The 26,214-nt window shown below is 55.4% G+C and overlaps 1 protein-coding gene across 5 annotated transcripts in view; it reads left to right on the forward strand.

The window, feature by feature from the left end:
• Nucleotides 1-21,376, forward strand: part of CNIH3 (cornichon family AMPA receptor auxiliary protein 3) — a 154,854-nt gene extending 133,478 nt beyond the window's left edge. For all 5 annotated transcript variants that reach the window (XM_037138774.2, XM_053659559.1, XM_053659560.1 and 2 more), the window contains 3 exons: nucleotides 7,978-8,090; nucleotides 11,779-11,922; nucleotides 15,420-21,376. In XM_037138774.2, the coding sequence (XP_036994669.1) occupies nucleotides 7,978-8,090; nucleotides 11,779-11,922; nucleotides 15,420-15,447 (285 nt within the window). In that variant the 3' untranslated portion in view covers nucleotides 15,448-21,376. The remainder of the gene's footprint in view (nucleotides 1-7,977; nucleotides 8,091-11,778; nucleotides 11,923-15,419) is intronic.
• Nucleotides 21,377-26,214: the final 4,838 nt, after the last annotated feature.

The following is a 26,214-nucleotide window of genomic DNA, read 5'->3' on the forward strand; positions in this document are numbered from 1 at the left end:
TGCATTTTTCATTGCTCTGCAACCCCGCATCAGTGCTGTGTGCCTTCTCGGCGGCCTCTACAAGGCCTGGTCTCCCCAAAATTAGAATGGCCTCCGGAAACCAGCTCGGGAGTCGCAGCCAGCAAGGCATCAGAAGCCTCTATCTTTCGGTCAAACATTGCAACATTTCCAGAGTTTTCTACCAGAACAGTTGCACAAAAGCCTGTCGTGTTTAAACTCACTGAGAATCACCTCACTGAGACCATTTCCATGGCCCGAGGGAAGTGTGAAAAGGAATAGGGTGCCCATGGCGATAATCCCACCGTTCCCTTTGCTCCCCGCGCTGCCCCGGTAGGAGGAGGCTGTGGTCTCAGGGCTGGCTGGTGCCCCCACCCTGCCTGCACCCTCACTGTGCGAGGTCAAGTGAGTTCTGGCCGGTCCGGGGCTCGGGTACGCGTGAGGACCTGAAGACCGTCCGTTGAATGAGTGGGTGGAAAGAATGAGCTGGCCCACACCGCAGTTCCAGGCAGAGTGAGTAACTGGCACATCCGAGCAGAGGAGGGCGGGGAGGCGCCGGTCAAGTGCCTCTTCTACAGACAGTAGTATTGATGGAGTGTCACTAAGGGCCAGACGCTGTTTGAAAGTCTTCAGCACATTAACTCATTCAACACTCATGAAAGTCCTATGAAGTAGGTACTAGTATTACTCCCATTGTACAGCTGATGAAACTGAGCCCACTGAAATGAAATGGCTTACTCAGTTCTGTAGCTGAATGGATCTCGGGCCCAAACCCCTTATTCCTTAATCTAATACTCTTTTCACTAAGACACTGCCACTCAAGCCCTTACCGGAAGCAAAAGCTACTACATTATTTTGTCTTTTCTTCCCAGTGTGAATTTGCTAGATCAAACTCTCGATAAAGCTGGGCACATTCCCGCCGACTTCAGAGCAGTGCTTGGGAGCGCTCCCAGCAAACCACCCCCAGGGCGCAGCCTGGTTTCCCAGCTCTGTTCACCGGTCTCATGTCTGCGCTCAGGGCTCGGGGATCCGGGCAGTTACCAGGCGCCTGCCTCCTCGTGCATGTAGCAGTGGGCACACGATCAAAATCGCCGACGGTGACAATGGCAGTTTGCTCTGCCTTCCCAGGTGCCAGTTCCTGTTCTCTGACTCAGTCACCCCAACCACCCTCTTTTGCTTGTTTGGAGCAAAATTTCTCCAACCTGCTGAATGTAATAAGTAATTAACACCACTTAATAGCTGTTAAGTAGGATAATCATTTTTTTTTAATCCTGGAAAAGACTCTCTTTTCAAAGCTAATGGTGCAGCTTGAAAAATGGTGCCGCACCCAGGCTGCTGCTAGACTCCTGCACTAAGGGAGGACCCGTGGGGCAATGAACTAAACCCCAACCTTGAAAACAGCAGCTTCCTGTCACATCAACAGTGGGTACCAGGGATCTCACATGGAAACGCCCCCAAAGGGGGGCAGGGCAGCAGAGTAGAAAGGCGTGGCCTTGGGAATTCTGGACCCTCTTCTCCCAACAGGAGCTGGGGGGGTGGGAGGGCATGGGCGGGGCATGCCAGAGAGGGGAGGGCAGGCTGGCAGCTGGGCCAGCACTCACTGGTGCCCCTGAGGAAGGCGCATCCTGTGCTGACACTTATTGCCACGTGCTCAGGCTGTTGTCACAAATAAAGGCAGGAAATGACTTATTTCTGCCCTTGGCCCACTTCCTGCCACACGGTTTCCCCTGGTCAGATGAAGCCGTCAGGACAATTCCCCAGAAGCCCCCCCCACCCCCCCACCCCCCCACCCCCCCACCCCCCACCCCCGGTTTTAGAAGAGGCTGCTGTAAAGGACTCCAGTCCCAGTGTCATTTCCGCAGATCTGAAAGTGACATCTGTCTGGGACACAAAGGAAACACGACTCTCAGACACCCCAGTGGAGGGCAATGCTGAGCGCCCCTGGGGATGCACCGGCCTCAACATCCTGTCTCTGCCCTGCTCCCCACTAAATCCCAGTTTCTCTAAATCCCAACGCAGAGGCGACTGTCCTTTGAGGAGCCCTCCCTCATTTCTCCTTCCTCAGAGTGAGGGTGTCTCTCTCCTTCCTTCCTGCATCCCATGGCTCACGGACAGTCTCTGTTATTAGCCAGTCGTTCCCATTTTGCTTTGCTGCAGACTCTGTGGAACACACGCTCATTCTCGTCCCGGGCTCCCTGGCTAGACAGCGCTGCCCATAACAAGTGCTTGCTGCATGGGTGCGTGAGCAGCGCCGGGAGCTCGCTAGCCCTCACCCCTCGGCCCTTCTCACTCCGAGAACATTCCCTTCCGCTCGCGTCTCTCCTCTCACATAGTCTGAACTTGTGCCCAATCACTCCCTCGATTCCGAACAGGATTCCTACTCCCGCGTCCCTGCCTGAAAGGAAAGGAAAGGAGTGGGTAGCAAGCTGCTGGTGTGAAGACGCCTCTGAACTGCCAGCAGTTGTGGGAGAATTCTGTCCTCTGAAAACGGCGGCAGGATTTGAGAGAGCACTTTTATTCTCACCTCCTCCCCAGGGGGCAGTTTAACAAGCGAGTGAGGAAACTGGCAGAGAGGCTTTTGAAATTCAAGTGTGTCCTGAAGTAGCATGAACACAATGATGAAAGCCAGGCTGGGAGGTGTGACCCGGACAGGACCAGAACCCATGACATGTCCTAAAAGGAACCAGTCACTTTGCAGGAAGGTCCATCGAGACAGAGGAAGGCCAGAGAGGAGGAGGAGGAGAAGGAGCTCGTGAGGGGGAGGCACAGAGGTGCCCTGCCAAGGACAGGCCTGCCAAAGAGGGTGCAGCTGCAGGCTGTGGGTTCCCGAGACAGAGGAGGAGCTGGAGATGCCGCAGGTGCCAACCCTTCCAGAGCAGAGACGGCCGGCCACAGGGCTCAGGGGGCCTCGCGGCTGCTCTTCTGTGTGGTCACGGCTGGGAGAGCTGGCAGGCCGGGCTTTTTCTTATCAGCGAACACTGCCTGTCCAGACTCGACCCGTGAGCAACAGTTAGTGAGGACGCACTGTGAACGCAGGACTGTCACAGCCCCGCCAAGGGACTGGAGCGAGGACTGGGACCCAGGGTCTTCCAAAAGGGCGTGTCTGCCTCCTGTCCTCTTCTAACCGCTGGTCTAGGAATCTCAGCTCAGATGTTTAACAACGTCACGGGGGATGCTTCCCCAAAATGCAGATCCCGCCCAGGGAGCCTGTCTCCATGGCCTGGGGTGGAACTGGAAATCCGCATTTTCGACCGAGACCCCGGGCACTCTGATGCAGGGGGCCGGTGAGCCCTGTTTGGGGAATCAGTGCTGAGCACCCGCTTCTTAAACTTGACTGTGTGTCTGAGTCTCCTGGGGATCTTGTTACAGTGCAGATTCTGATTCAGCAAGTCGAGGGGAGGAGCCAGAATCCTGCCTTTCTTGAGCAAGCGCCCAGGTGATGCTGGTCCTGGAAGGGGTTCGAGGAGCCAGGTTCTCGGGGGTTACCAGGGAACTGGCCACAAAAGTGGACTCCACGCAGACCGACCGAATCTGAAACTCCGGGTGTGGGGCCCAGCCGTGGGGTTTCAGGAAAACCTCAGGTGGTTCAGAAGTTTGAGAACCACTGCTAAGTGATGGGGCTGCAGAAAGAAGTGGGCTGGGAGGCTCAGGGCTGCAGAGGGTTCATTCCACCAGCTCTTCCCGGCTTCCTTCTCCTCCGCAAACAAAGCCGAGGGCCCTGTGAACTTGGGTGAAAGGGCCCGTCTTCCTCTTGGAGCTGTGTGTGGGCAGTTTTCTTCCCCATCAAAGAGGGAGGATTTCCTGGTTGGCCAGTGGCCCCCCCACATGGCCCTGTTGGTGACGAGACCCCAGGAAACAAGAGTGAGACCAGGGGCACCAGAGCCAGTCGGCTGGCAGCTGGTCCCCAGGGAGCGGCCAGGACAGGAAGGACCGGGCAGCGCGGGGGGCTGTGGGCGGCAGAGCGGCCCACCGTGGCAGGGCGTGTCTGGAGCACGTGGGCTGGTGCGCAACCAAGTCCCGACAGACGCCTCTGGGTTGAGCAGTGACCGGGCTGTTCACATGCTAGGTGGTCAGGAGCAGTGGCAGTGGGCGTGGCCTTGCCCCCACATCCTCCCCCGGGCCTTGTCCTCTCTGCGCTGCTGCGTCCCCGTACAGAGGTAGAAGTTAAGTCCGTGTGGGTGACAAGAAAGACGCAGAAACTTCCCAGTGTGGATTCTCCCCAGGCTGGGAGGGTGGGGAGAAACCCGAGGGCCCCATGGAGTTGGGACGTGGGAGGCCTGGAGTGGAAGCCCCCCTGGGCTTGGACACCACACTCCGTGGCCCCTTCCCCACCCCCGTGTCCCCCGTAACCCCCAGGCTTTCCCAGGCCAGAAGGAGCATTCTTTGGTCATCAGGCCCCGGGTCACTGAGGCGGGAGTCCCTCCCCTTGCCCTCACCCTCTTGTGTTCCTGCATTCCTGGTGTGCAGGCACAGGCCCGTGGGACAATCCATCTGTGACAGGTTCCCCTGGAGGCCTGGTCCAGTCCCCGGGGGCCAGCCAGGTGGGTCTGATCCCGACAAGGTCACAGCCATGCTTGGCCCAGGCATTTAGGGGAGCGGCCGGCAGCGAGGAGCTGAGAGCCGCCTCCGCAGTCCGTGGTGTGCACACAGCCAGCCGGTGGCAGAGTAACATTATGGGGACCTTTTCCGTTTCAATTCTAGACCAGGTGATGCTGTGCTGCGTCGCTTATGTGCCGGGGTCATCGCCCAGCCCTTGAAAATATCTGATGCTCGCTGGTGCAGAGTCCAGGAGGCCTGATGGTTTTGCCCACCGGCACCCTCAAATGGGCAGCGTTCAAGAGAGTAAGAAGTGGTTGCGGAATGTCCAGATGGACACATCTGCCAGCAAATGGCAGCTGAGGATGAGAGTCTGGACAGGAAGCCAGGACAGGGGTTCCTCGCCCTAGGCCACACGCGTCCTCCCAAAAGAGGTGGAGGCAGCCGGGCAGTGGGGGAAATCTTCGGGCTTGGCTAGTGTGCCCTGGGGGTCTTACCTGCCATCTGACCTCTGTCGCCCATCAGAGTGGGGCGGGTTGGGGGGGAGGGCGCGTTGTCCTCGTGATCAGGACAAGTCCCACCCCTCAGCTTGTGGCGGTGACACCCTCAGTCTCCAGCACTGGAGTGAGAGGGCTGGTCCTCGTAGGAGGGGAGCAAGGCTTAACACTTACCCAGCCCTTGGCCCTTGTCAGGGCCGACTTCAATGTCAGTGAAGATGGATAAGCAGCCCTTGCTGTGCACCCACTGGGCGGTGACCGCCATCGCTGTCTGCTTTGGCCCTCATGGCTTCCCCTCCTGCAGTGCTGACCTCTGGCTCCCTCACTGGGTCAGGTTTTACTCGCCGTTTCAAACGTCCCCCAATTCCGCTTGATCGGAGAACCTTCCACGAGCCCCTGGTTGGGAAGAATTGTGGTGTTTTCAGCAATCTCGCAACACCTATACCGAGACCACCGACTGAACATCTAAAATGCTCTCAAGCAGAGCATGAAAAGGCACGGGATTCGGCAGGCTTCGGCCTGAGTGGAACAGCTCCTGCTCGTTGTATGAAAGCAGGAGGCCGGTGCCACTCGGCAGCGCCTCTCACCAAACAAACCGGGGTTTTCCAGGCCTGGGGGGGCAACTCTGGGCCGCGCGGCACGGTCAGCGCTGCACTCAGTGCTCCTGAGGTTCGCCTGGTGGATTCTGGGGTGGTCCTTCTGTGACAGATAGGTCCCAGGTTGGGAGGGGCCCTCTAGCCCAGCTGTCCCCACCAGTGGATAAGCACTGTCCCTGCCTGGTGGTCATTCAGCCCTGTGGATAAGCACTATCCCTGCCTGGTGGTCATTCAGCCCTGTGGATAAGCACTGTCCTGGTGGTCATTCAGCCCTGTGGATAAGCACTGTCCCGGTGGTCATTCAGCCCTGCCAGAGCACGCCCAGTGCTTGTGGGAGGAAGGTCGGAATGTGGGTGGTCAGGGGCATAAAGGGTGAGGAACACCAGTGACTTTCTCCCATTGATTACTCATCGCGTGTCTGACAAGAGAGGTGGAATCAGGCCGGGGTAAGAAATAGCTCTCCAATCCCAGCAGCTTAAAATAGCCCAAGTGTCTTGCTCACTGACGCTCCACGTCCATCAGCAGTCACTCTGGGGCCTCTCGCCTCCACTTGTGGTTTCAGGATGATGGCACCCAGCAGGAAGCAGCAACGCTTTCTGCACTGTCAGAGGGGAGGAGGAGAGAGGTGCCAGGGGGCTTCGCATTGCTGGGAGCTGCTCCAGCCTGCTCCGCACACCAGTTCTGCACCCAGCCCTTCAACCCTACCCCCGCAAGGATGGGGAGCCTAGAAAGGGGGTCTCACCGCACTCCCAAAGGCAGAGTGCAAGGGCAGCAAAAACTGGTGTGTACGTGAGAAGGGCCCCATTGCTCCCCGAAGTCTCCCCGGGTGAATAGAAGGAGCTGCTCCTGCTTGTGAGGATCCTGTTCAGTGACCATGAGAGGAGATTGGGAGAAGCCGCCCAGAGATCAGGACGGATCCTTCAGCCTGCTCCACCCCCACCCAAACAGCTGGCCTGCAGGAAGCGGTCTTCCCGAGCACGGTGACAGTGACAAATCCACCTGTTCCAGAGGTTGCAGCTTCTGCTATAAATCAAGCCCCGGGGAGGGAGGCGCAGTGGTGATTAACAGGGGGACCTGAAATCCAGGCTGTAAGCGGCCAGAGATTCGTCACCGCAGTTGGAGACAGGAGGGTACCTTCACGGATGACTCGGGCCTAGGGTGGCCGTCTATAACCCTGCTAATCTTCACCCCCCGAGTGTCCGAAACCGATGACTTAAAAAAAAAGGAGAGATGTGCACAGCAGAGGTCACAGCCCCCGCCCGTGGAGCGGGCCCACGCATTTTGCTGAGAGCGGGTAGGAGGGCAATGACCCGCGGTGGGTCGGGTGCGGGCAGCCCCCCCGGGAGGGGGCGGGAAAGCATGTTGTGCTGCCCAGTTGCAGGGCGGGGTGGGGAAGGTGAGCAGAGCTCCCATTCGAAAGTGGCATTGGCATGGGCCTCAAAGGATGGTTAGAACGATTTTGCTAGAAGCCCAAAGCCTTCATGATGGTCTGAGTGATACATACATGCTGTCACACAACACACACACACTCTTATGTGACCAGCATGACGGTGCATCTGTCTCTCCATCTTGGAGTGTCTTGTCTACTCGTCTGGAGACCGTATTTCTCCTCGGCAGTCACTTTGATTTCTCTTACAATTCTGATGTCAGTTCGGATGTAGCAACCCTTGGGAGAGGGGTCACGAACATTTTCAGCTCTTTTTACCCAAGTTACCGCTGTGTGCATGGATTGGGGGTGGGGAACGTAGCCATCCGTGGGCCCACTTCGTGACCCCTCTGGGGCCGGGCCCTGCCCTCCCTCCAGCGGCGGAACTTCCCCTCTGCTGTCATCACGGCGTGTTCTTTCCCCGGGGTCCTCTCCATCCAGCCTCCGTCAAGCAAAATGCTCCTGCTCCGTTTTTCCCAACCCTCCCATGTTGGAAGTAGAGGCATGTATTACCTTTCGGTTTGTGAGTTTCTGTGGGAAGATGCACAGGGCCCAGGAAGACAGGAGTGGGACAGTCACGGAATCACCAGAAACCCACAAGTTTCACTCAGGCCAGACCTCACAGGGACTGCACGGCTTCTTCTGGTCCTCCCAGGGGCCACCCTTGGGGGCCCCCAGAGACACGGTCCCTGACCTGGGATGTGGGGAGCTGAGGGCCTCCATCCATTCAGGTCGGGTATAAAGCAGCTCTAGTACCAGAGAGAGGACAGCTTCCCAGAGCCACATCCCAGCTGAGGGGCAGCGACCCTGCTGCCTCGGGGAGGGGCGGGCCGTGTCACCAGCAGGCGGAGGGGGTGTCGGTTGGGGCAGGTGTCCGCTGCCTGCCCCTCTCTAACCGGGTCCTGACTGTCCGCCCCCTCTCCAGCTGGTGCTGCCGGAGTACTCCATCCACACCCTCTTCTGCGTCATGTTCCTGTGCGCCCAGGAATGGCTCACCCTGGGGCTCAACGTGCCCCTGCTCTTCTACCACTTCTGGAGGTGAGTCTGCCTGGGGCCCGTCTCTCCCGCCCCTTCCCGCATGGGCAGCCTGTCCTCCAGAGACGACTTCCCCAAACAGACCAGCCCCCCTCGCCTCTTCCTTTGGGAGAACCTCCCTCCAGGGCCTTCTTCCCAGCAGCTCTCGGGCAGCCACTCCCACAAGGGGCGGCCCCTGTATAGGCTCCGCCCTGCAGGTCAGCACAGTTCACAATGGCCCCAAGTAGAAACACCCCAAGTGTGTGCCAGCAGGGGAATGGACAAACAGAACGTGTATATCCTTATAAAGGAACACCATTTGGCCACAAAAATCGGAGCAGTGCTGGTACCCACTGGGACAGGAACGAACCTGGGGAAAATTCAAGTGAGCGAAGCCACTCACAGAAGGCCATTTGTATGGAGTGTAGTACAAAACACATACATCTACGGACACAGACAGAAGGTGGTGGCTGCCTGGGGCTGGAAGGGGGGCTGGGGGGGGGCTGCTCATAACAGGGACAGGTTTTGTTTTCAGGGTGAGGAAAATGTCCTGAAATTCAGTACTGGTGATAGTCACACAACTCTGAATGTGCTAACAACCACTGCATTGTGCCATTTAAGAAAGAATTTTTTGGTATGTGAACTGTACTTTAACCAGACAAACAAACAAAAAAATGCAACACCTCCCAGATGGGCTGGGCTTTCTGGGTCAGCTCTGGTGTTCGGGATCCTGTTCCCTGCAGAGACCTGAGGGTCACATGCTTTGGGCTTCATGGAAAATACGGTCACCACAGGGACGTAGGGGGCCAGAGGGGGGGGGGTGCAGAAGTAGTAAAGAACACACCTGTGTGGATAAATTAACGGCCCTTCACCCCTTGCTCCCAGAACTGTGATCCCCCAAACATCTCATCCTTGTCATTCACCACAAAATTAGTCTGTATTTAGTCATGTCCTGAGTATTCCTTCGTTTGGGAGACGTAGGGGACACATACCACGGGCCAGACATCGTGGGGCAGTCCAAGATGAATGTAAGACGGAACCTCTACCCTCAAGGGATACAACCGTAGCAGCAGAGGGGAATATGATGTCCTTAACAGGTATACAAGGAATGCATGCGGGAGTTTAGAGCAATGAACTTCCAAATTAGACTGGGAGGGCACTGCCACAGGTTCTGGACAAGCACATTCCAGGCGGAGGGACCCGCCTCTGCAAAGGCACAGAGGTCAGAGAGCGCTCGGTGCGTCCGGGAAAGAGTGGCTGCTCAGGGTGTGGGGACCTTCCTTCCTTGCTGGAGGGGGGTGAGCAGAGACTGGCTGACAGCGGGGGTCAGGTGTGGAGGTCTGAAACCATCGGAGGGGGAAGTTGGAATTCACTTATTCTGTGGGGAGTGGACGGCCCTCGGGAGCTTTTGAGGAGGGAGGTGGCCCTCCTCCACCTGGCTGCTGTGTGAAGGGGAGGCTGGAAGATGAAGGTTTGAGGACAAAATCCAGGTGAACAGCCCCTGCAGACTCGAACCGGGCAGGGGAAGTAGGCGTGGAGAGAGGAGAGGATTCGTGGAGGTAAGCAGGCCGTGGCCAATAGTCGGGGCAGGAAGTGAGGCAGAGGGAGCCGCCAAGCTGGGTGCCTGGGCGGGTGATGCCGCTGCTGGCCGGAGCGGACGGAAGACATTGTTACCGGTCTGGGCCACAAGGAAAATCCTTCTGTTGCACAACAGAGTCCTGCTGGAAGTGCAGGGGCTCTGAAGCCCGAGCTCGGAGAGGCATCAGCCAGAACCGCTGTGGGCTGGCACGAGTCACGTACCCACTCAGGAACATTCTACGCCTTCCACACTCAGTGGCCCCAGTCACGGGGTGAGCCAGACTTCCTTCCCTATTTTACACATGGGGACGCAGCGACTTCTGTGTCCCTACCCTGAGTCGCTCAGCTGGGACACAGCAGGGCCAGGGGTCAGCTTCTGGGTGGCAGTTCATGTCCTTGTCACCAGGTCCTTGCCACCCCAGAGGGCTGGCTCCTCCCCCTCTGAAAGGCATTGAACCTGAGGTCCTAGGAATCTTGTGCCACCAGCCAGGGCATCACCGGCTTTGATCTCTGGGCTGCTCCTTTGGGCTGCCGCTCCTCCGGGAGGGGACGGGAGGGCAACTGGCGCCCTTGGACTTGGAATGTCACCTTGGCATAAGAGCCACGGCAGCCAGGAGGGCTGCCAGGAGGGACCTTGTCTTGCTTCTCTTTTTGAACCCCTGACGGGGTCTAGCCTCATTCTGGCCATTCATAAGCTCCCAGAAAATGAAAGGGAAAGGAGAGAGGGGGGAGAGTCCTTCAAAACCGGAGTCTTTAACCGGCCTCCTTTTTCCGTTTCCTACCTGCCCCCACCCCCGACTTCCACCGGGTCCAGCCCACTGATGTTCCTCGTGCAGACTGAGCCCCTCTGCCCCAGCTTTCTTTGCTTAAATACAAGTAGAACTGCCGAACTTTTATTCAGTACCTGTTCTCTGCGGGCAATTTGTGTTTGTCGCCTCTTATTGTCGTCACCATAGGCCTTCAGAGTGGGCAGTTTCACCCCCATTTTACAGAAGGGTAAGCTGAGGCTCGGAGAGCATGATGACTGACCTGAGGAAGGTCAGCCTGGTGGCCAGTGAGTGGCAGAGCCCTGCGCCCCTGCCTCCGCTGAATGAGGTCACCTGGGCACAAGGCCACAGCAACAGCGAACAGGCTTTGAAATCTGCCCCCGGGAAGAGGAGGGGCAAGTGGCCTGGGGGCCGGGGGGTATGGTCTGGCAGATGTCACTGGATCTGGCTTGTGACTTCCCGTGAGCACAGTGGTGATGACGGGCCATGTCAGCGCCATCCGGTGAAGGGGAAGGAGGAGGGAGCTGTTAATTTGTCCCCTGGCCTCTCAATTCTCTTACTGATGGAGAAACAGCCTCTACTCGGCCTCAGCCGCAGTCAGATCCTTTGGAGAGGCTGTGGCTGAGGCCTGGGCTGTGTCAGTCAGAGGAAATACCTGGGGGCGGCCCTCGCCTCCTGCCCGGCCTCGTCCTCCGCCCGAGAGTCTCTCTGGCGCTGTGAGCAAAGCCAGCCCACACTCAGCCGACGTCCGAGGCACAGTCTGCTCCCTCCTCCGTCCTGCCTTCCATGCACTGTTCTTTGGCTCACCTGGTGTCCCCTGGGGCTGCCCTCTCCCCGCGGTGGCCTGTGTTCTTTTTGCCATTCTGGGTCCTTCTGTCGCTCAGGTGGGAATAGGATGCCCTCCCAGAGTATTCAGCATTTTCACAGGGGTTCTGGGTAGAGGACAGGGTTTAATCCACCGTGGTTGTTGACGAAGGTGGCACGGAGGCGGTGACATGCAGCTCAACATCCAGCCACCCCTCCACCTGTACCGATGGCCAAGCAGTCACACAGCACCCAAGCAGAAAAGAGGCCTTTCCTGGTACCTCCCAGGTGCCACCAGAGGGGAAACCAGGGGACACATTTCCCCTCTATCGGAGCAGCGTGGTGTGTGGGTGAAATCGCTGTAATGCCCACGACCCGAGCAGCTAGAGAATCACTAGAACCTGCCAGACTCAGGGCCCGGGCTGTGGTTCGGGCAGAAGACAGACATCTGCTCAGCAGAGCTTCCCCGAGGGCAGGCTGGCGGCGGGAGGGCTCAGCCCCAAGGACTTCAGACACCCCTTCTGAGCCCCAGAGCCGACGACGCCGGCGCTCTTCCCCCGCAGGTACTTCCACTGCCCGGCGGACAGCTCCGAGCTGGCCTACGACCCGCCGGTGGTCATGAACGCAGACACCCTGAGTTACTGTCAGAAGGAGGCCTGGTGTAAGCTGGCCTTCTACCTCCTCTCCTTCTTCTACTACCTGTACTGGTGAGTTTGCGCCCCTCTGGTAGGTCTGACTCCTGCGGGAAGTGGGCGGGGGGAGCAGCCTCAGGCCAGCCCCTGGTCTTCGGAAGGTGGCCTGTGACCTTATGGGATATGAAGCCAGCTGCATGACTCGGGTTGGGAGGGAGGGCTCCTGTGTGAAGCAGCCAGGGACAGAGGTCCTGCAGGAGGCCTTGCCTGCTGACCTGTGTGGGCATCCTTAGGGCTCTCGGCAGAACACATCCTATATGAGATACATCCTTGGGAAGGGGGGCCCACTGCCCACAGGGCGCAGCCTCCAGCAGCTGCTCAGTCGGCCTCACGGGTCCCCCATGGCCCCGAGGCCCAGCCTCCTCACCCCTTGCCCCTGCGCCTGCGTGGGAGCACTCGGGACCATCACAGAGACCCTAGGGGCAGCCATGCTTCACCAAGGGGTGTGTGCGTCATCAAATGCTTACACTTACACCTCTCCCGCTGTGACTCAACACCTCCCAATTAAGTGAAACACACCGACATTGCAAAGTCCCTTCAGGTATCCCCCCCACCCCCCTTTCACAGCCTTCACCCCGAACATCCTAGCTGAGCAGATGGCCACGGACAGACTGTCCTCTGGTTTCGTACTCCAGAGGGCGCCTTTTCTGGACACATCTCTTCCTTCCCCCTGTTCCGCTGAGGGGTCCTCTCTGAGGTGTCTCACCTGTCACCTTGCTGTCCTGTTGATACCTGCGGCAGAGCGTGATATCTTCAGGTGTCCCAGCACTGTCTCCACGATGGCCCGGCTGATAGCAGTGGATGGAGGGGGCCGGAGGCGGTGTTAGACCCCAGGGCCACCTCAGGGTTCAGGTTGGGCCAGAACAGGATGAGAAATGGCCCCGTCTGTCCAGCATTGGAAAACGAGCCAGGCTTTGGTCTCCAGGCTTTGGTCTCCAGGCCTTGCAAACACTGCGCAGTTTAGGAGCCAAATGCGATCATTGCCCACGTTAGCAACGAGGAGACGGAATCCGAGACAATTAGATCATTTTCCCAGGGACGGTTACCAGTGCCACAGCTGCGAGTCCAGCTCAACTCTGTCCCCAAAGACTGTGGCGCTCTGAACTGCCGCCTGCCTCTGGCAGGAAGGAAACCTCCGGGAAAGTCTCCATCCAGGTGTGGCCCCTGGAGTTTCCCGCATCACAGCCGGTGCGGGGTCGGGGGGTGGAGGGAATGCTTCTTAAAATGCAGATTCCCAGGCTTAGAGCTGCTGATCCTGAATGTGGCAGCTGGGCAGCTCACCTGAGGGTGGGACCCGCCGCCCGGGGCTGCTGCTTGGTCCTGCCTGCTCTGCCCTTCTCATCCTCTGTCCAGAAGATTCAGGGGCCGTGGGTGGTTTCCCCTGGAATAACCCGGCCTGGGAGGGGGGTCCATTATCCTACCAGAATCTTCTTGGAGTCAAGGCTTGGTCGAGGCTCAGGGTGGCCTCTTCTGTGCTCCTGGAGGGATGGGGTGTCCTGGAACATGGCCTGCTTCAACTTGCAAGGAGCCCGAGGGTCCCTGAAGCCTCTCCGGTGGTTTCTAAGGTGCCAGCAGGTCCCCCGAAGTCATCTGACCCCAGGTCTGACCGCTCTGGCCACTGGAGCCCGCTCTGCCTGGCTCCGGCTGGGAAACCTACAGAGAGTAGCCCCAGCCCTCCTGGCGACTCGACTCCTGGGTTGACGTGGAGGTTCGGTCTCTTCCGTTAAATGTGCTCCACCTCTCTCTTTGAGCCCTGCAGACTGTCCCCTGCCATAGAAGCGAAGACTGAGTGGCCTGTCCCCAGAGCCAGCCAAATAAGGACTTCCCCTAGCTCCTGCCCGTTAGCCTGGGGTCCGCCGTAGCCCAGGTGGGGACAAGGCCAGTCGAGCTCCCTCGTTTCAGTTTTGTTGCAGTGACTGCTGAGCCCGAGGCATTGTGAGGAAGGAGGCGAAGGAACTCGCAGGCAGAGCAGAGCCGCCGTGTACCGGGCTGTGGGCCGGGGCGGGGCCCTCGGAGGCGCTGGCTGTGAGTGTTCTGTGACTCACGGTGCTCCAGATGCCCCGCTGGACTGTCTGTCCCTCAGCTGCTTCATGAGACATTTGTTAATCACTTTGTATCCGAAAAGGAATTGGAAACAACTGCTCCCGGCCTCACCGGGCCCCTGGGTGGCTGCCAGGCTTCCTCTTCCTCCCGTGGGGGCTCCTCGAGGCTCCTCGAAGGCCTCGTTTCTCCTGCTGCAGGAGCTCCCAGCCCCTCAGATCCGGAGCTGGCGGAAAGCATGGGCCCGTCAGCCCGGGCCACTGTCTTCAAGAGGGAAGGGGACCCAAGGGTCCAGAGCTGTGTCGGAGCTGAGCAGAGGACAGAGACTCCAGTGACTGCAGCTGGAGCTCTGTCCGTGTGGGGCTGAGGCTCCTGAGGACCTCAGAGTGGTCGAGAAGCGTGTCCAGGGTCTCAGCTGGCAGCTCTTTGGCCCCGGAGCGTGGGCTCTTCCCGCCACACTGCCCCAACCATCCCACCCTGGGAGCCACCCCTCCTCAGGTTGCCCCGTGGACCAGGAGGGGTGTGCAGGCTACACAGGGTGGGGACTAGCAGTTGCTGATGCCAACAGCAATGCTAATGCTCATACTAACATACTTGCACTGACACCAGCTGCTTAGTCCAGTGTGGACTCTGCCCACTCAACAGAGAGACCTTTTCAGGTCGGGAGTCTGAGCAGGCTGACTCTATCTGTCCTGCCCAGTCATATGGTCTCCTTGATGGTCAAGACCGAGTCTGTTTTATTCACCTCTGTGTCTGCAGTGACTGGCTTATAGTAGTTGCTCACTAAACCCTTGGTATTGCCATGGGGTGGCTGTGTGCTCCCCTCAAGGTAAGAACAGGGGCTGCACCCTCACCATCGTCTCCCAGCACTGGGGGGAGGGAGCGGGGCAGGCGGGAGGTGCGCCATCCACAGGTGCTTAAATATGGGGCTTCAGCCACGCAGGAGAGCTCACTGGGGCTTTGTAGCCAGGCAGGGTTGCAAGTGAAACATTTCAGGTTTTTTCCTTTGGTTTTCTTTTCTGGATTATTTTTCTTTCGCTCTCCCACATGAAAAGGTGCCGTTTTCCTTTCTGCCAAATCAATAAAGTGCACATTTTGTACAAAACGTTCCTTGGTCTTGCAGAGTTCACCTGCTCTGATGTATTACTCAGCCGTCCGGGAGCTCGGGGCGGCCAGCGCGATAAAGACGCCACTGCAGCCGCCCTGCTCCCACCCCCGGCCCTGCCTGCACTGGGGAGAGCGGACTGACACCCGTAATAATCAGCCTGATGAGAGTAATGACAGCCACTCGGGGTGTCACATCGTTTATCTAAGACACAATAGGCTCTTCTAACAAACATTCAGTCCAACGGGATGCTCTAGGGACAGGTGGGACGAGGGGCCGGCTTCCGGCCGGTGCCTCTCTTGAGGGTCAGTCTGAGTCCTCGGCAGCCCCCACTAATGCCTTCTCTCCCCCTCCTTTCTGCATTCAGCATGATCTACACTTTAGTGAGCTCTTAAAGACCACACACGTCATCAGAGACCGGGACGGGAGAGCGCTGAGGCTGAGAAGTCATATCTGCTGGCGATTGGAGAAGGGACCCCAGTGGGCATGTGTGAGAAGGAGACCCGGCCAACACTGAATGACCCGGGACTGGGTCAGGCAGCCGCCAGGCGGCCGCGCCAACCATGTACCCTGTCTTCAGCGCTCACGCCACACTCGGATGGTGGCCCCCTTCTGAGCAGTGGGGGCCTCCTGAGCAAGAATTTCTGCTTCCTGGATCCACTTCATCAAACAACCCCCTGCAAGTTCACTCTGGTTTCCTGGGTCCTGGGTGTGGGGGCTGGAAGTCTGGGAGGTGCCTGCTGAGGAACGGAGAGACCCACTGCCGGCCTCCCGGACGCTGTGGGCCGCCCCGGGCTCTGGCGTTGCTTCCGAGCCATGGCCATGCCCTTCACCTCGGGGGAGGGCCTGGGGGGCAGGCTGCTGCCTTCTGCTGTGCGGCCTTGAGCTTGAGGGGTGACCATGCTCGAGCCCTGGTTTGTGAGAACCCAGCTCAGCACCGTCTGCAGCTGGTCATGAATGACACCCAAAGTCGCAGACGTGGGGCTGGGAGGGAGGAATACGAGAAAGAAAAAGATTTTTAAAGCATTTCCTACATGTTCAAGGTGATACCACCCAAAGCCATCACGGGTCACAGAATGAGCACTGCTGTCACCACCAGTCAAAGCAGCCATCTTTCAAGGACCCCCCCCACCCCAGCTCTGAGGCCAGGAAGTGCTGGGGCAGCTGCCCAGAGCCGGGCGGGGCCCAAAGAGGCAACAGTTCCAGCTTTTTTTCATGATGCTGCATCATCCGTACTGTTCGGTTCAATAGGAGGATGTTCCCTTAGAATTCGCCCCATGAGGTTCTCTCCACTTTGAGCAGGGGTTGTGCTAGGAGGTTGTAAATGCCGAAAAGGCGGAGCGTTTTATGATGCTGAGGCTGGGCAGTGATCGTTGACTTCCCTCCCCCAAAATCCCTTTATTCTTCTGTTGGGCGCACACAGGCTGTTTGTACCCAGCTCCCACCCAAGCCCCGTGACTTGGGCTTCTCAATGGTGTTTGTGTAGCGCGCAGTGTGCTGTGTTGAAAGCGCAGCGGCAGGCGGGTGTCTCGCCTACCTGGCTGTTTCATGCAAACCGCACTACTGGCTGGATTCATCTCCATGTGGTCGGTAAGCTGGTAGGTAGAAAAAGCAAAGTTTCAAAAAGGCGTTTTGCTTCTAAATATTCTACAGAAAACAAAATGCAGACGAGCGCTCTGAGGCTAAAGGTAGAAAACCAGAGCATTCGAGGGGGCGGTCCCTGGGAGCAGGCTTCCCCTTGGCCACGCCCCGGGGTCCTGGCTGGGTGGGCGTGGTTGGGACAGGGCATTACCTTTAGGGCTGGTTGACCCCGTCTGTGACGCCACTCCAGGGAGGGGCCGATGCCTTCATCCAGAGAAATGACCCTGGTGTCCAGGCAGCTCACGGCGAATTTGACCCTGTGGCCACCGGACACAGTTGAATGGGAGGGGGACGCGGCCCAGGTCCCTCCTCACCACGGAGCTGTTTTGTTTGTTTCCATACTGGGTTGGCCAAAGAGTTCGTTTGTTTTTTTTCTATAAGGTGGCTCCAGTAACCCTTAGTTGACTTTAACTTCATTCAAAACAAGTGTTCTGTTAGATTGCATTGTGGCAGCTGTCATATCAGTGTGCATTAAAAAAAAACAGCAAAATTGGTGAATTTTTGTGCAACCATTTTAATATTGAAGATGGAAGAAAATATGCAACATTTTCGGTATATTATGCTTTATTATTTCAAGGAAGATAAAAACACAACTGAAACGCAAAAAAAAAAAAAAAGGGATTTGAAAAGAATCTGTCCATTGTATGGAGAAGGTGCCGTGACTGATCAAATGTGTCAGAAGTGGTTTGTGCAGTTTCGTGCTGGAGATTTCTCACTGGACGATAGTCCACAGTCAAGTAGACCAGCTGAAGTTGGTAACGATCAAATTGAGACATTAATTGAGAACAATAAGCACTATACCATGTGGGAGATAGACAACACACTCAAAATATTCAAATCAATAAAGTTATGGTGAAAATGAAAAATGTGCCTCTTATTTTATGTAAAAAAAAAAAAAACACACGTACTTTTTGGCCAACCCAATACTTTGCCTCCTTTCTGAGAGATTTGAAGTAGCTTATAATGGCAGACACCACACAAAGACCGTTAAAATGGCAATGGAAATTCAAACTTATAAAGAAGGAGGACACAGAGCCACCAGCTTCCTGAGATGCTCTGTTTATTGTGGTTGAGCATTAAGTTAGATATTTCTCTTAACAGTGAATAATAGCGACCCGAAGTTATACAGTGCTTAACATTGCTTTCGCACCTTCTCATTGGACCCTCCTCACAATACTATTAAGTTGATACTATTTCATTTCTCATTTTCTAAGTGAGTCAGTTGAAGCTCAGAGAGGGTGAGTGACTTACCTGTAGTCATACAGCAGTCACAGAGCTGCCTTTGAAGTCGGGTCCTATGACTTTGAAAACCCCAGGCCCTTTTCATCACTCCTGAAAGCTGGCAAACTAGCTCGGGGTCCTATAAAGTTTTGATTAGTACCATTAACTTTTTGAGAAAAGGTTTTTAAAGTAGAGCTAGAGCAGAAGGGCCTGGCTTGCTTTCCCTTCATACGCCGCCCTCAGACTTGCTTTGTTTGTAGGAGGTTCTTTTGTACGGTGGTCCTTTGAAAGTGGCAAGCGCCTCTCAGGCGGTCCTTACGTTTCTGAAAGAGAAACATCAAATGTTTCCCTCCTACAAGTTGTGCTGGGGAAAAAAATAACCCAAGTATTTCATTGGATGTGTGAGCCAATTTCCAGTTCCTAGAGGAGCTAATCATGATAATAGAGAGTAAGAGTAACAGGTGCAGTGCCCTGGCCCGGTGGCTCAGTTGGTTGGAGCATCATCCCATGCCTCAAGAAGTTGCAGGTTTGATTCCCAATCAGGGCCTGTGCCTGGGTTGTGGGTTCGATTCCCGGTCAGGGCATGTGAGGGAGGGAACTGATAGATATTTCTCACATCTCTCTCTCTGTAAAATCGATCGGCGTATCCCCGGGTGAGGATTTAGAAGGAGTAAAGGGCACAGTGGTGGGACCCATGTGCTGTACTGGGTGCTGGGCTACCCCTTATACCATGATCTCACCGAGTCCTCACAACGAGCCCACAAAACAGGACAGTCTCACCCCCATTTCACAGATGAGAAAACCGGGGAGGCTCAGGGCAGGTGCATCTGCTCTCGGCAACCCAGCCAGACGTAAGCTCAGGGTGGCGAGTCAGTGGCCAATTCTAACGGAAGCCATAAATTGAGGTGTTGGGCATTATGCTATACACCTCACGTGTTTTTGTCTGACCCTCCTACCAAGACCACAAGGTCAGTCCTGTCTCTTTCCTGGAGGAGGAAACTCTGCGAAGGTGAGTGAGTCCTGTGCCTATGCCATGGCTAGTCAGGGGTGAGATTCACACCCAGGGCCGCCGCCGCCCTCATCATTTCATCCGCTCGGAGATTGCGTCTCTCGCTGCTTATTGCACAGATGCGTCCAAGGGGAGGAAGGCGGGTGAGGCAGGTGCCATGGCTCCGCAGATGCATCACACAGGGGAGGGCACCCTTGGGTGATGGAGGCTCTCCCTGCCAAGTTTGAGTCTGGGTGTCAAGGAGAGGGTTTCTCAGGGCCCAAAGGCCTGGGGTTGGTGATCTGGCTCCTTTCCCTTGGGGAGGCAGCGTGTAGGCCTGGTGTGCTTGTGCCCGAACAGTCACAGCAGGATGTGGGGGACCTCGCCGAAGCTTTCTTCTCACCTGGCCCAGTGCAGTGAGCAACGGCACCCCTGCCCTGCTGTTAGAGAGATGAGAGGACATCGTGTTTGCAAAGAGCTCGGAAGAGGGCCCTGCCCACTGTGAGTTCTACCTCACTCCTTGGAGGGGCGAGTTGTCCTCGCCACCCTCATGGCGTCCTGTGCCCATCCAGGGCAAGGTCCCCCAAAGGGAGGGACATCACTGGGCCATGCGGGGAAGCAGGGGATGGTCCCTGGACCCAGCTGCCTTCCTGATGCCTTGTTCCCTGAGTGGAGGCCAGGCTAGGACCCGAGACCTTTCAACGCCACGCTCTTTAGCCTGAAATGCTGACCACTGCTGTCGGATTTAGCCGTGTGCTGGACACTGAGCGCATCTTACAACATTCGTGTTCTCCAGTGCCCACAACATCACTATGAAATAGGAACTATGAGTGCCTCCGACTTACAGTGGAAATCCTAAAGCTTACAGAGGGTAGGTAAACAAACGAGTCGAGGTCACAGTTACTAGTGAGTAACTCGTAACTCTGGGCCTCGACCCCATGTGTGTTCCTGAAAGGGTGGGACGGTGAAGGGAGGTGAGCAAGGGGCTCCAAGGGGAGAAAGCAGCAGGCACAGGGCCCTCCCAGAAGCTGGCCCTGCTCCCCTCTTGCATTTCACAGTGAGCACCTCCGCGAGAGCTTGTAACCACAAGGGTTTGCACTGTGAGGTCTCGTTCGTACAAGCCCCTTCGCCTCACTGAGACTCAGCTTTCCCAGCTTGGAGACAGGGTGGTGATGTCTGCCCATTGAGTGTGGTTGTGATGAAGTGACCAGTCAGGGCCAATCAACGACTCTCAGTCCCCAGTGCCCCGCTGCATTCCCCCTCAGAACGCAGAGTGAAAGTGAGGGCTGTAGCGAAGAAAACGGTGAAGCGCTTCTCGTAGTAACACATGGCAACGTTCAATGAATCTTAGCTTCTTTCCTTTCAACCCTGGAGGCAGACCAGACAGGAGGCACCGGTAATGGAGCTCAGCCTTCCTGAGAAAAATCTCCCCTTGACTTCCTATTTTTAGGCTTAGTAATTGCACCAACGCTGAATAAAGTTGTCACCGCTACGACAGTTCTGTTCTCCTACAGAAGAGATGAACGCAGCCAGCGGTGTGCTTTGACAACAAATAATTGCACTCACGCTGTGTCATTGTGCAGATCCATTGCATAACGCTTTCTGGGGCTTGGGCCGCCGCACTGCCAAATGCGCTCAGGTGCATGAAATCTAGATCTCAGGGCCGCCTCTCCCCGCCAGACACCTGGGGTGGCCTCTGCTCCCAAGGCTCAGGCAGAAAGCGCCACCACTGTGGGTGTCTGCAGGGGGATCTTCAGGACACAACCCGGCATTCCTAGGGAAGGATGGGGACGTGTCTTAGCTTTGTGCTGGTTAGGAGCAGGGGGGCAGAGTTCCCCTGTTTGCTGGAGCCCTGCCTGCGATGGAAGTACAGTTCTACCTTGGTCCTTGAGGGCTTCAGAACTCATCAAACCCTATACTCGTCACATTTTGACAAGAAAGGAATGTTTCAGCACTCGGCGCTTGCTCGGGACTTGTCACACTTGCTAGAACTGGCATGTCACCACGCCGTCCCACGAGAGAAAATGCTTCATCACCCATCACTTAAAGAATTCGTTTGGTATTCATCAGTCTTGTCAATCGTCACCAGTTCTGAACGAATGAACGACAATTGCCGCAGTCCCACTATATTTGTGGCGGAGAAGGATCTTTGTACTCACACCTCGGATTGCAGTGTCGTTGCTTCGCAGGTGATCCTGTGACAGAAGCAGGATCGACACAGTCACAAAAGAGTCTCTTCCAGGCTCCTGGTAACTTCTGCCCCGAGAGCTCTAGATGCCCCAAGAGTATCTTCCTGTTCTGTGACCTTCACCTTGAGGACACCATGCGATGCCCATATCTTCTTCCTGCCCAGCTCATAGTGCACTAGAACTTTCCCCTACAGGCTCGTGAGAGCCAATTGTTAAAATTTTTAAGGGATTTTGCTGAACACTTAAATGCAGCCATTATTAAAACTGGTTATGTAAGCTTACAAGTAAATAAATTATGTTAAAAACAAAGGTAGTGTACAATCAAAATGTATCACCTCCTAATTATTTTGCTGCCCTTTACTGTCATCATCTGTGTCCTTGAACTTACGTCTATTGTGTCTATGGTGGAAATAGTATCTAACCGCCTGCTACTGTGCATCTCCCTCATCTTTGTGTTCTGTGATGTCTCATTAGTAGCTTGAAACCGGCTACAGTGGGAGTATTTACACCACAGAAATTGGCAGGTGCTACAGATGAGTTCCCTCCTTCCCCCTCACCGCCCCCATCCCTCTCCAGTGCTGGTTGTTAACTGTTTACTAGTCCTGGAGGTTCCCATTTGCTGGTCTGTGCTGTTCTGACCTCTGGCACAAGGCTGGCCACACTGCAGGAGCCAGTGACCCGCATGGCACCTGGCAGCCTGTACCTCTGAGGGCTTGGGTACCAGACCCTAAACTTCAAGGCCCCAAAGGTGCTGCTGTCTTCATGGCTAGACCTGGCCCCAGCCCACAGCAGCAACACTGTGGTGCAGCCACTTAGGGGCTTGTTGTCCATTGGAGATGACAGCCAAGTAGCCTCTTAGGTTTTATGCACCATAGGTCACGAGGGCATGAGTGCGGACATAATATAAGTGAAACATACTCTGCTGAGCATGAAATGCATTTACACAGTGACCCTCGCCCTGCTGCCCCAAATTAACTTGGGAACTGTCACTCTTCCTGTAGGATGGGTCCCTTCCCAGGAGGCTTCCAAGGTCCTCCAGTGGCTGGGTCGATGCTTCTTGTCTGAAAGCTGGGGTGAGCCCACTTGATAAGGGGGACTTTAGTGACGTGTGAGATGATGTCTGTGAAGTGCCTAGTGCTGTGCTTTGCACACAATGTAAGCTCAGTAACTGTTCTCCTTCCTCTACTCGTCCTTTCTCTGCTTGGCTTTGCCGTTCACAACACGGGTGTGCCCTTCCCTGCCAGCCTGTGGCTGCTGTTCCTCTGTACACACTCTCTCCTCCCTGCGCCTCCGAGAACCTCAGGGGCAGGCACACATCTCGGTCTGGAGTCACAATGGCTGGAGGAAGCTGTTTTGTTTCCTGCAGTGTGGCTGCCTGCCTATCAGGGCAGAGAGACTGAAATACCATGGCAAGCTGTCCGTTCAAACGCCAGAACGGGCTCTGAGCAGTAAACCCTGGCCTGTTCAGACATGTTTGGTCCATCAGAAAAACATCACCTTCCTGGTAGGAATATATTTCTGATATTTCAGGGCAGGGAAACAGGGAACATGAGAAGCTGGTTAAATACCAGGCTCCGCATTAAACTATCATGCAACACCTCAGTCAGGACCCCGTGCCTGGGAGCATCTGGCTTGATTGTGGTGGTGAGGACCCCTGGGCAGTGCTTGTGGCTCTGGGGAAGATCCCGTTGGTTGGCGGCCTCACCAGACTGGCCTTGTGATGTTCTTATTTTCCCACAGCTAGCCTAAGAGTGAAGTTGATGTCCAGGTAACTTTGTAGACCATGCCAGGGACAGAGAGGGCTCTCAGGGACACGGAGACCATTGCATGATAAATGGCCCAGCAGACAGCCCAGCTTTCTGAGGGGCAGCTCAGAACCCTGCACCCTGGGTGACCGGTCTGTGAAAGTAGCGGTTCTTGGTGCATTATTAATATCTTATGATTGACTGGATTAAAACAGCCCTGCCTCAAGACCTAGCCCTGCCTGGCACAGCCACGTCTGGGCGAAAATGAGAAGATGAGGCACGTGCCACGGAGGCAGGTCTGGTTTAGTAGGAAACCCCCGTCATCGGCCTCTGCCTCACGGTTGGGGGGACCCGGCCCAGCCAGGCCCCAGTGTTCAGTGCCAGTGGGTGACGACACTTTCTAAACAGAGGGAAGCCAAGAATGTGGCTCACGGATCAGCACTGGCCTGGACGGTGGGAGACCATTCCGAACTGGGCGCCGTGGAGCTCTGCGGTGAGCCCTGTCCTGTGCAACATTTGTCGTCAGGGAGTTGGATGAAAGCAACGGATCATTTCTGGGGTGATACAAAGCTGAAAAGGATTAAATCAGGGCAGAAACAGGAGATTTAAAAAGTATCTTACAAACTCGGACTCACCAAAGGATGAAGCAGGCCTAAATGGAAGGCGTAGAGGTTGTCCAAAGAGTCAGCGGCCTGTGTGGGTGACCCTCGCCCCAGCCCCCACCCCCAGTGAAAGCCAAAGTCACCGTCTCCTCTTCACTCTCCAAAGCCGTCTCAGGACTTGGGAGACCCAGGCTCCTTCCATCCTGTAGCTCCTCCTATTCAAAGTCTTCAGGACTCTCCCCATTCATTCGACGGATGGGAAAAGAGCCGATCACGTGACTGGCACGCATGCCTTCTCACCTCCCTCTGCTCAGGTCTCATTGGTACATCCACGCCCACCCAACCCCACAAGACGCTGGGGCACGGAGTCTCGCAGTCTTGGGCGGGCGTTTGGTGAATGTGAAGCGGTCCCCATCACAGATTGATGTCTCTGAATGCCAACTGGTCACTGAGGTGACGAATGTCAAAGGTAGTAGGATAGAGGGAGGGGGCTGAGGAGAATGTGCTGGGCTACAGGTACTCATTTGTAAATCGCCTTCTGGACAATGGATGGAGAAAAGGAGAGAAAAGGAAAAAGAAAACTCCATTCATCATTTTGTTTTGGTTTGATTTTTATCACTGAGGCTTGCCCTTCAGAACCTTACTGGCAGTAAGGGGGTGTGTGTTGGGGGGCGGGCTGAAACTGAGTGGGAAGATGAGGACTACTCCTCCTTTTGAATTAGAGTCAGCAGCGTGCACACACACACACACACCAACACACACCCCTCCTGCCCTTCTAAGCCTCCAACGAGAGGGGAAAGGAAGTATCAGACTAATTGGAGAGCAGCGAGGGAGTGACAGCGTCGGTAAAGGAGGGGAAGTCAGGCTATTTCAGTCCTCCTGTAAGCCAGCATTGTCTCCTGGCTAATTCCACTTTAAATGAAGTTGAAAGGTCATCTGATAGGTTTCATTATCTCTGCAAATAATTCATCAATTCCGATGAACTCAGAACCATGATATTGCCTGTAGGAGGGACCCAAGGTCTGACAAGGTGAGAATTATCAGCACGGTACCGGGGCTGGCAGCTGGCATTGGGATGGTCCCCTTTTCATTGAAGTTCTCTGTGGCTAAAGAGACGGCTAAACTGAGCCCATCCGCAGCAGCCGGCAGACCAGGGCGGACCCACAGAGCTGCGCCTGGATGTGTGTGCGGCTGAGAACTTCACAAGTGCAGGACTCACATCTCCCCGATGACAAGAGCAGTTCGGGTAGACAGGAAAGGCATGTTCAGTCCCAGAATTCCACTCTGCAGGAGGAGAATCAGGGTACATGTACCAGCACAAGAGCGCTCAGTCATCATCGCTGCTGCTTTGCTCAGGCTGGAGAGGCATCGCTCCCGAGCTGGTCACATCTGTTCTCCAAGGCCCTGTCCCACTCCGCCACCCCCAGATGGACGGCACAAAGTGAAGACGGGACATACACGTTTGTCAGGGGACCCGAAGGAGACGTGTCTCTTATAAGCAGTCAAGCATTCCTTCGTGGTGAGTACACTTGAGCAGGTGGACTGCCTTCTTCAACCCTGAAACAGGTATACACTTAGGACTTAAACTCATAAATTTCAGGATGACTGTAACAGTAAATGGGTAGCGTGCATATGATTAACACGTGCAAGCTAATTCACCTGTTTATTCATTTGTATAGAATGTATTCACTCTTTCATTCATTTGTACCATCAAAGTTTATAGGATCTCTGCCATGCACCACACTGAGTGTACAAAGATGAATAGGACGAACCTGCTACTCTCAACCCTCAAGGAGCACGCACCTGTCTATTTCTCTAGCTCTGTTTCCATTCGCCCATCCATGTGCCCTTCCCTCCCTCCCTCCATCCATCCCTCCCACAAATCTATGTATGCAGCTATCCCATTTTTCCTTCCTTCCTTCCTTCCTTCCTTCCTTCCTTCCTTCCTTCCTTCCTTCCTTCCTTCCATCCATCCATCCATCCATCCATTGCTCACCGGGGACCTCAGTGGCCCTCAGAGATTCAACTGAGCCTCAACCCCCCGCAATATTATAGCTCTTTGAAACTCTAAAACTCCTCTGTGTGCCTATGTTTACCCCCCTCCTTTCTGCCCTTTATGAGCTGTTGGACGGTCCTTATTCTAGAACATCAGTATGGACACAAAGTGCTGTCCTGTCACTGGCTTTATGTCTTCAATTCACATGCCTCATTTACTTTGTGCATTTAGTGATTTGGCATAAGACGGGGAACAATAAAGGAGAGAGGCACGTCAAGGAGCCTTTGACCTTCATCTCTTTCCTCTCCCCTTTCTCTCACTCTTCTTGTGTTTCTTCTAAAGATGCACAAATAAACAAGACTTCCAACCCTCCCCAACACACTCATGCACACACACAACACAGTCTTATTCTAGGTAAGTCATGGCTTAGAGGCTCAACTTTTCTGCACCTCAGTTGGTGACCAGTTTTCTGAATAAACCTTCCCGAAGGGTGTTCTAGAAAGAAAAATGATCCCCTTACTACTACATATTAATTATCTATGTATCTTCTATCTTAAAACCCCAGTCTTAAGGCATGACACAGGTAGATGACCGTGTGATGGGAAATGATTGACAGGCAGGTACATAGGTAGGTAGTATACCTTAAAATGAGGGTGAGCTGCTATACAGCTCAGAAAAAGAAAAGTTAGAAACTTCCGCAATTATAGTTCTGCTTGCATTTTCTAGTTCTTGCACTAATGTTTTCAAAGTGTCTTGGCCTGAGATCCTGCCCACAAGGCA

The sequence above is a fragment of the Artibeus jamaicensis genome, unplaced genomic scaffold, assembly GCF_021234435.1.
Source record: "Artibeus jamaicensis isolate MK-2021 breed Jamaican fruit bat unplaced genomic scaffold, CSHL_Jam_final scaffold_754, whole genome shotgun sequence".
Classification (NCBI taxonomy): Eukaryota; Metazoa; Chordata; class Mammalia; order Chiroptera; family Phyllostomidae; genus Artibeus; species Artibeus jamaicensis.